The sequence below is a fragment of the Schistosoma haematobium genome, chromosome ZW (genome assembly GCF_000699445.3).
Source record: "Schistosoma haematobium chromosome ZW, whole genome shotgun sequence".
Taxonomy (NCBI): Eukaryota; Metazoa; Platyhelminthes; class Trematoda; order Strigeidida; family Schistosomatidae; genus Schistosoma; species Schistosoma haematobium.
The window spans coordinates 33,322,127-33,332,891 of record NC_067195.1 but is presented as its reverse complement, the minus strand read 5'-3'; the positions used below and the strand labels follow the sequence as shown (position 1 = coordinate 33,332,891).

General features: G+C 34.6%; 1 protein-coding gene across 1 annotated transcript in view; it reads right to left on the bottom strand.

The window, feature by feature from the left end:
* Positions 1–875: 875 nt before the first annotated feature.
* Positions 876–10,765, bottom strand: part of UNC80_1 (Protein unc-80) — a 97,545-nt gene continuing 87,655 nt past the window's right edge. Inside the window, exons 47-52 of the mRNA XM_051211099.1 lie at positions 10,346–10,501; positions 8,654–8,954; positions 6,165–6,320; positions 4,551–4,611; positions 3,241–3,425; positions 876–2,477 (exon numbers count right to left, since the gene is read on the bottom strand). Of these exons, the coding sequence (XP_051071136.1) occupies positions 2,038–2,477; positions 3,241–3,425; positions 4,551–4,611; positions 6,165–6,320; positions 8,654–8,954; positions 10,346–10,501 (1,299 nt within the window). The 3' untranslated portion in view covers positions 876–2,037. The remainder of the gene's footprint in view (positions 2,478–3,240; positions 3,426–4,550; positions 4,612–6,164; positions 6,321–8,653; positions 8,955–10,345; positions 10,502–10,765) is intronic.

The following is a 10,765-nucleotide window of genomic DNA, read 5'->3' as shown; positions in this document are numbered from 1 at the left end:
TAAGGTCGTGAATAACAAGAATTGGAAAAGCCACTGATGAGAACAAGGGTTTCGGTCCTCAGGTGTGGTACTTGGGATTATTAACACTCATTTACTGATAATTCCAATTACCACTTCAGACTTTGTAAACGAAAGTGGCATGATTACTCAGTCTGTTTGTCAATTTTGATATACCACACTGATCCTCAGTATATACTGTCTCAGTCAGTCAGTCGTGCGTAACGTAGGATCTAGCACGCGTACATCAGTCCAAGACGTCACCTTGTTACAGCGAATCCCAGAGTTGTGGAGATAATAAGAGTATTAGTTGTGATGGAAAAGACTATTTATCGAGGATGCAGTTTTAGGGGAAAACATAAATTAGTGGGGTGGCAAGAACTTAAGATGAGACAGGGCGAATGCTCCTATGCCATTGCAAACGATCCTCAGCCACGTCACCTAGTATTCAACCGTTAGTTGCAATGATCAGGTAGTCTGTACATACCCACATGGCTCAGTTCAATTAGCGTCTTCATCGTCTGACACCATGTCTTGATTTGAGTTCCCTGTTCTCCTTTTCAACCAAATCCGTTGTCAGCCATAATCGAACGTGGAGGTAGTGAATGAGCATATGTGATACATGTTTGGCCATCCTTACTTAGTGCCTTGCTTCTAACTTCTAAGATTGAGCGAACTGCTGCTCAGTACACTCGTCCTTCAGTTGATAGACAGACATATCGCCTATCCGACAAGTGATGCAAGCTGACAAACGCCAACTGAGCCTTCTAAATCAGCGTCGAGACTTCGTCAAACCAACCCACCAGGGCTGACGAGGTTTACAAAATAAGTGAAGTAACTGACTAACTTATTTTTGTCATCAGTAATTTAGGCGCTGACCTAGACCGGTCTTGAAGCAAGCTCCTGCATTCAGAAAGAAATCACCCCATATATGCTAGGATTGTTGTTTAAGGCGGTTAGAACACTGTCTTAATACAATCTTCATCTGCTTATTTGGAGTCAGCAAGTAAATCACCTGATAGGAGACCGGTTTTTGATAAATAAAGGAATGAGTGTAGTCTCTAAAATGTCTGGAAAAGTTAGGTGGAACACTCCTGATGAACATTTTGAATTATCAATCTCCCTGGCAGTTCGGTATAAGCTTTGACCCTAGTAGCTTCCGAGTAGAGAGCCTGTGCAATGTTGATGTAACTCTTTGGTACATCTTTCAGTGATAGACAATGCCTTAAAATCTGCCTATCTACGGGATCAGATGCTACCTTAAGATCAAGAAGTACAACTGAAGCTGGGAGTATGTAGGTATATTCGTGTTCCAGGGCCTGTTGAAGGGAGAACATTTGGTCTACACGTTCACGCTGATACCTAAAACCAGCTTAGTTCCCCCGAATTACTATTTGATGGTAGCTTATTCACTTACACTTGATACAAGTACATAGGTAAGTACTTCATTGGTGGTAACGAGTTTACGAAATTATTCTTAAGGCGATTAGTTCATATTCGAATCTATTCAATTATGTACTGATTACATCCAATGAAATAATGGTCAAAGAAGGGTTGTCACTTTGTGTACAAAAGATTCCGAACGAATGATTAGTCACAGTAGTTAATTTTAAAGTAGGTTATTAGGTAGAAGGAATATATTAAAAGTAGGTGAGTGGTTTCATGATGTTTCTTTTCATGTCTGAACTAGTATGCACGTTAAATCTAGAAAATTAAGCTCGGAAACCAATAAGTCGATGTGAACGAAATTTAGAATCGTCATTAAGATTCTGTGTATTTTTCTCAATTCTAATCACAGACAAGAAGGAAGCGAATATGATAGTAATGGTTAAATATTACTCTTATGAAAATATCAACTGGGGAAATCCAAAAAAGAAAGGAAGCGGAAGTAGTACTCAGAAATCTAATAATGTTAAAGAAAATACTAGATGCTCACTTCTTGATAGTTTACTCACATTAAAAAACAAGATGACATTCGTGAGTCTTACTTAAATTTATGAATTTTTAGTGAATCTTATTTCAAAAAAAGATAAATGTATATCAGACGTAATTAATTTTAGATTTTCCCGAAATCATTGAGCTAATTTTATCCCCAGTCATTTGTACCACCCTTGGAGCTTCTGCTAATGTTGTCGTTTTGGTATTTGGAATGTTGGTTGTACCAACCACAATCGATGTTGTTATTAGTGATTTTGTAATATCCCTCAGTTGATCCTTTTCATCTGGAGATTTTTCTTCTAAGTCTTCGAGTTTCAACATAAAATTCCCTGTAACTTTATGCTCTACTTTAGTCTGATTCGATTGGTACTTGGATTTCTGTTGAATCGGTGATTTTTTATCGTCGTCACCGCTTACTTCTGGTACGAATGCAAAGTCAATTTCGGTTAGCTTTTCACGTGAATTCAGCTTGGGTGCTGGTATTTTGACTAGGGAGGCTAATTCTTGCCGGGCTCGTACTCGTGCATGTAGATATGGAGCACCTAAGTAGTGATGAAACAGATAATTCGAAAAATTACAAAGTACCATATATAATCTGGTTTTTAGTATGATGAAATATAATAATAGAATGAAGTTAATGTACTAACTACGATCCTCAATTATGGGTTAATTTTTGCTTGCTGCTGATTGAACGGTTTTAGGTTTTCATTATTAGGATCATGTACATGATTTGTATAATCAGTATATAGAAGCGGTAATAAACTCAAAATTTTATGTAAAACTCTGATTACTACTCATATATTGCTTAGAACTATATCTATATTGGAACCCGAAAGCTTTCTAAAATCGTCTAAACGAGAGAGAGAGAGCACTTTCGTTAAAACATTTACTAGATTAGCTAATGCTAGCCATATCAACACTTGTGTTGTACAGCATTAATGAAATACAAATAATCGAATTGTTATTTTCATATAATAATCGAAAGAGCCTTTCAGCAAATTTCGTCAGGACCACGGCTAGCGCATACCAAGTACTATTGAGAAAATTCTTTAAGATATCTAAAATCATATATTCGACTGACAGATGGTAATAAGACCACCGTTAATCGGCTGTTCATGTGTCAAATATGCTTCTGAATGCTTATAGAATTATTTACCACTTTACTCGTTCTGTCCAAGTACATAACAAGTATTTTTTTTAGTTTCACAAGGTACTGATCAAATACTATCCATTTCTTTCTTGACTTGATTAATTTTGTACATCTAAAACTTATTACATTGAATGAGTTCATAAAAATTATCTCACCAGATCCATAAAGCGATGAGGCGATTGCGGCAGCTGCTGCTGGTCCAACTGGTGTTATTAACCCTTCACTAACTAGTGAATTTTCACTTTGATTATCTTCATTTGAATCATTAGATAGTCTGGCTTGCAAAGTATCCGCACGAAGATTTTTATACATCTGAGCATTCCCAGTCAGCTTTGTCTCCCTAGGAGTTGATAGAAGAACGAAAGTCTCAAATATATCAATGTAAGAAAAAAATGAAGCACTTGAGATGAAACTTAAACTAAAAAATGGGATTTACTATTGTTTACGTGTTATAAATTCTACACAATTAGTAAATCTAGTAGATATGTAAGATTTAATCAACCAGTCAGTCATCTACAACGTAGGAACAGGCACATGTATGCATCGGTCCAAGTTGCCATACCTCATTAGCACAACAAAGTGAACACTAAGTTCATAGAAGTAGTTACTTCAACGGTAGTAATATATAAAAGAAAGATTGTATATGAAGATATAGTATAGGAAGAAAGAATTAGAAAAGAATGTATAAAGTAATTTTAATCTCACGGTTTAAGGAAAGACAAAGTGTGAACCATGTCACCCAGAGTCTCCAACCACTGGTTACGATAGTCACGCAGACCCCAACCAAATAGTGGGCATCTACCAACATGACTCAGACTAGAAGTTGATGACTTCAAGCACTGATGCCATGTTTTGGTTTGGTCGCCCCGAACATTCTTCCAGCCGTCTCCAACACTGCTCAGCATTGTGCATCGTGGTAAACGGTGTTCAGGCATACGTAACATGTGGGCCAACTATCTCAGTCGATGCAGATTTACAACCTCATCAACTGATTCACCATCATTCCCTAATACCCTGCGTCTAACCTCACTATTACTTATCTGGTGATCCCAGCAGATGCGAGCGATATTTCTAAGACATCTGTGGTTAAATACTAGTAGCTCACGAGTATCTTCTGCTCTTAATGGTCACGTTTCACAGCCGTAAAGTAGAACAGAACGAACTGCTGCACAGTATACTCGTCCCTTAATTGATAGACGGATATCTCGCCTTCGACATAGGTGACGTAAATTGGTAGAAGCCAAACGAGCTTTTCGAACCCGTGCTGAGATTTCGTCAGACACCAATCGATTAGGGCTGATCAGACTGTGTCTGATGTGTGTCTGGAATGTGACCAAGCCTCAATCTCACTTATCTAGACATCCGACCGACATAATTAATTAACATATATAATTCAGTTATGATAGACCAAATAGCAAAAAATATTTTTCTAAAGTATTCAAATATTGTCATAAACAGCACTCACTGAGTTCTAATCCTTTTATGTCCTGTTTTTTGGCTTTTTCTTACTAGACTTTCTGCAGAAGCTGTTAGAAAAAAAGTCGATAAAACTGGTCTGACTTTAAAATAATACTTTATAAACTAATTAACTATATGCAGACATAATGGATCCTGATAATATTGTCTGTAGATGGACCAATCAGTATAGCGTAATCACCATGGGGACGAAGAGTGAAAAAGCTACCTGTCTAAAAACCTTATTATGGAAATTTCGAGGGATTGTCACTATTCTTAATACCGATCAAGATAAATGACACATCCCAATCATGTTCCGACCAAATAATGGCTATCTTAAATGTCGTAAATGAACGATTTTCTGAACCGAACTGCATATTTTTGAACGAATGTATCAGAAGACTTCAAGTTTTAGGTTTATGGATGGGTAGTGGGGTGAGGTAGATGACGGTGTTAGGTACTGGTGTTTTATCTGGTTTTCAGCTGTTCCATATATAATGTGAGTTAATAAGATCAATTTAGTCCATTGTAATGTCGGTTACCATATCAAACCCACATAGGTTATTGCAGCCTCTGGACAGATCAATTTATTCATTCTTAAATCACATTTTGGCCTTGTCACTTAACCGCTTATCAACTCGGCTGTCTTTATATGAGCGTATGTGTGCACACTTCTAATCATGCTCATCACATATCTGTAACTTATTTTTGATCTGACTATGAATATCGATTCACGCTTGGCTAAATTGACTTGGCTCACTCGCCTTCATTGCGTGTTATTTGTTTTGCTTCGCTTTCTGATCAACAATTGTATGAAATATACGTATTCAAAGATCCATCCTCGTATTTGATTCCGTTATTCACCAACACGATTCGAGTCGATGGTTGTATATGAGGATAGCATGCATGTATATTTCAACAACAATCATTCGATAACGATCATTCATACGATCCAAATGGAGTCAGATGTAGGACTACAAAACCATAAAATCATTGAAGTGGATAATATGATTATCGATAACATTACCCATATGTCTCATTATTGCCTAATATTGGATGTGTCTTATATGTTGGGTGTTCCTGTAACACACAAGTTAAATTATAGATCTTCTGTATCGAAGATCTATCAACAATCAAGAGTAACGTTTCTAACCTTTAATAATGTGGCACCTTAAATTCATCTACTGTAGTCAGTCATTTTATGATTTTAACAAGAAAGTTGCATCAAACTACTTGTAGATTCTACAGGGTTATTTGTCCTTGATAGGTTTTATAACTGAATCCAAGACATAAGTAGTGAGCTAATTAGCTTTGGGGAAAACCTCGAAGTCGGGAAATTTTACGTTCTTCGCCAAAATTTCCCCAAACTTTACTATGACGGCTTCCCCAAAATTGGTCAAATTATCCCTAAAATTGGGAGATTGGGCAATTATGTTATTCTTGCTGCATGTACCTTATAACTTGAAAAAGAATTAGGTGATTATACAATTAATGGCACTGTTTGATATTGTGATTGCATCTATTATCAAAGAGGAATACTGACACCTAGAAATTACAAATAAAAATCCGTATTTTGACAAGAACGAAATAGGCGAAACTCTTGGATTTTAAATACCACACTTACCAGTTAAAATTGGATCCGCTTGACCATAATCTCTAGTTCTCACTAGGAGACAACTGCCCTCATGTGCATGGATACGTTTTCGAGGATCTCGTACTCCAGTAGTTTGTCTAAACTCCTGATTGAGGCTTTTTCTTCCAAGTAAATGCCTGTCCAAATCTAAAATGGTACTTTGTTTACAAGTTTTCAAAAATGCAATATGGACTGCAATAATTAGGTTCTTCATTATATCTACCCAGTTGAACCTTAATTCTGATGATGATTGGCGATTATGAATAAGATTCTTGAAATTTATTTGCAAGCAAAATCTACCTGGTCATATTTATTACCGGCAGTTGTATAAAAGCAAGAAAATAAACTAAAAATATTGAAATAGGCATTTCACGGACAAAACATGTCCTTCTTTTCTCACCTATTTTTTATAAGTTTGTAGTTAGAAACAAAAGTTGTAGCCTGTTTTAAGAGTTCGGAACAAGTGACATAATGAACATCAGAGTTTAAGGAAATAATAACATAGTATGGTAGACTTGGTCTATGACTTTTTCATATCAGTTAATTTAATGAGTCGAACTAACAATCGTATAATATATGTAATGCTCGACGCAGACACGTTTAAATCACAACTTTGCACTCATTTTGAAATACAAAATCTGATCGAACATGTGACCCTGTTAATTAACTTTTCCTAAACTTTGTGACTAACTGGAATGCTTTATATATGTGTCCTTATAATATGCCTCCGTTTGTTTGCTTATCGATCAATTTATCCGTCAGTCACACTCCGTTTTTCTATTGCTCTATAAATGTTTGAGATTCGTTGGCATCCTGGATCGTTTGAACGCATTTCAGTAAGATGCGGGTTAGATTCGCTGATGTGATCCTGTATTTATTTCAGCATAATACAATTCCTAATATTATTTTTATTCTAGCGCAATTGCTGGTGATTCTAGTGCCGGTGTCGATATAAATACAATGCTGTTACCATGGTGTTTTTATTTCTGGTTTCAATTCTATTGTTATTTCTCATTACGATTTAATTTTGTTTGGTTTTATTGTACATGTCAATCAATTCAATTACCTAAATATACGTTCAGGAAGATTGCTATTCGGCTTCTTATGCCTTCAGTTCACCGTTATTCATCGAGCTAAAGATAACAAAGGTATAAAGTGCAGCTCACTTTCATTTTTCATACACCCAAGTTACTCTTGGGTTAACTTCAGTCAATGTTTTTGAATCATAATCTCTAAATTAATGGTCTAGAGTACTTTACCAGACCATACAGTTAATTAAATCCAAGAAATGTTAAATATATTTTTATTCTCACTCGTGATGCCTTAGTAGTAGACATTGTCAATCTTTACCAAGATCCATATATATATATATATAGTGGAGTATAGCCTTTTAGTCAGATGCTTGAGATGCTAGTACGTTACAATTCGAGATATTGGATTTGGGACATGGAAGAAGTAAAATACACAAACTATACTGATCCTTATGGAGAATGAAACATACTCTCACTATTCACCCTTAAGCACCTCCATCTGAGGTAAATATCATTGATGCCGAGCTTCTGAATAAGAACAACCATTTAATATTTGGATAATAGTAATCCGTATTAAAAAGTTTTCAGTGTGAACAACTTTGTCAATCAGAAGTAAACTGGATTATTCTTTCGTGTTTGATTCAGCTAAACTTTGTAGTTTTACAAAAACTTATGATTATTTTGTCTATTCTGAAGAAGGATGGATTTATCTGAGAAGTGAAACTATGTAATACATTGTGCTAACTAGTGAAAATACATCCGATATTCTAAAACAGAAACTCTGAATACTTGTTTTTATTTGTTATTGCTCGCAGAAATATGTTACCAAAAGATATTGGGTTAGTGATGCCGCTAACGAAATTTAAACCCAAATCGCTCAACACCATATTCAGATATATTTACTGGAGTAACTAAATAAAGTCTGAAGTACTGCTATGATAAACTGTACAAATGTACGCTGTATTTATTACTAATCATTGTTTTGATTACTTTCAATGCCGATTGTAGCCTAAAAAGTTGCAACTGCATCGTAAATAGGTAACAAAACTTATTTTTTGAGGTATATACTGGATTTAAATATTGTCACAACATGATATCAGTTGATGGACTTCTATAAAGCTCAAGGTTTAAAATGTTGTATGTTTGGATCACTAGAGCATAATTCTAAAACAAAAAGCAGATGATTATTAAAGCATAATTGTAATGCACATTTTGAAGTTAAAATTTGTTTGATGTGAAAACTCCTTTCGAAGCGATATAAACTTGAAATATAACAAAAAATTAGCATGATCAGTTTTTTTCTTAGAAAAATTTCCATTTTAGGTCGTTGTTCTGTTTATAATAAAACTAAAAGACGCTTCATAATAATCATTAGAAAGAACTATATTATATTTAGTAACATGAGGCTCTTTAAGTAATGAAGAAAAATGTCAAATTTTGCATGCTTACTTGATATTCCAATGATATTTTCATCACGGTAATCTACACTACATGTAGAGTTCGATGTAACTGAAGCCAGAACATGTGATTGTAGTTTCTGATTTACTTGATCTTTTGAGGACACTTTGTGAGAAGACTTATGTGTATATTCATTTGTATTTTTCGATACAACTTTAGTTAATTTAGTATGCTTGTTACTACGAGCGGAAACGGAACTTGTATTATCTGATGAACGTAAACGACGCAATGAATCATGTAAACCTGACGTTCTAGGAGAAGTTATTTCGTTGTAAATTCGTTTACTAAACGCCTAGGGAACAAATTGAACAAAAGTTTGGTAAAATTTGTCTCATGATCTTTGGAAGTAACAGGTTACTACTGATATTTATAGGATTATTACAAAGTTTTTCCTTCAATTGTATTTCAATATTTATACTGTACTAAATAATTGCAGAGAAATTTGTTTTGCCCCTTAAATTTCGTTAAAAATTTCCATCATATGAAAAGAGACACAGATATCTAAACAAAGACTATTCCGTTCAGTGAATTCTCATCTGGTCTTACAATTACAAATCCATATTAACATTCCAAAGGGATAGTCACGTTTAAAGCGAAGCATCATTTAAAATCACACAACATGAAATTAAGGTTATTGGTGAAATAAAAGAAATTGTAATTATTGGAATGAATAGCGTGTGATGTTAACTCGAACAAGCTTCTAGGTCAATTGAAATTATCAGAAAAAATACAAAGAACCGTCGTGATACAAGTCATTATCCTAAACCGCTCAATAAACCATTACGTTGTAATCATGTGTATGCTTACAGGAAAACACTAAAAAGTTGTTCTAAACCATATTGATTAATTTGGTTCTTATATAAATGAATAGAAATGATTATTGATCACTGACAATTTGCCATTGATGAACTAACAGATGACTTTAAGCTCCCGTCTATGGATTACGTTACAGAAGTGACTTAACAACATGCACATGAAAAACTTATCAGATTTCTTAAAATCATAAAATATCAACCAGTAGAAACAGATTTTCGAAGGAATCTGAGAGGAATGTTAATAATTTTCTAACCATTGAGTAATTGAAGAAAACTTTGAAGTGATGGCATTGCATTCAAAGTTCTGTGACGCATCTGATTACAGACATTTCTTTTGAAAACCTCTATAGCCAGATATTGCATTTCGTTCCAACCTTCGTTTAGAAACGCAAACGATTTGAATCAAACCTAGTTGATTGTTGCTATCAGTATAATAACAATAAATATAACTACACAATCATTTAATGAAAAAAAGGAAGCCAACCGCGAAAATATTAAGGACAAAAATTCGATTGGTACGTAGCCTGGTAAGGGGGACAGAAACTGTTCTACTCAATAAAAAAGCTGTGTCGACAAAACTAATAGAGTCTTGAATGATAAATCAACATATAAGAAACTAAATTACCAGAAAGACCTCAGTAATGCGATAGAGTATGGTTCTATCAGATGTTTAAAGGAGCTTGAAGATCAATAGAAAATTTCATGATGTATGAAACGATTAATCCGATAGGAACTCATTTCAATAATTACAATTTCTTTTATTTCACCATTAGTCTTATTCACTGAACGGAATATTCGTGGTTCCTACATCTGTCTTTTGAAATTATTAAAATTTTAATATACGTATAAGCAAGGAGTAGTAGCGTACTTTTATATCAGAGTTGATAATTTGCAGTTCATTCGACAAACTTCTTAAAATTGAAGCGACTGTTTGTGGGATAGGTAAATGTAATCCAATTAATTTTTGATTAACAATTTGTTGATACGCTTGTTCCCCTTGACTTGCACACTGAAGTAGAGCCATCTAGAAAATTTTAAAAATTCGAGGTCTCTGATGAAAATTAGAAAAGGTGAAGAAAATTGAAATCGACAAAAGACATTTTAGCTGTTAGCACACACTTGCTCGAAAAACAAGCTTTCTTTACTTTGATTGTTAGTTGTAAGGAGTTTCGGTAAAACAAAAGCTTTATCTATATTATTTACACCTAATTTGTCAGTCAGTAACAATGTAGAACTTCGTACGTACTTACATCAGTTCGAGTTGCCACACCACATTAGCACAGAGATG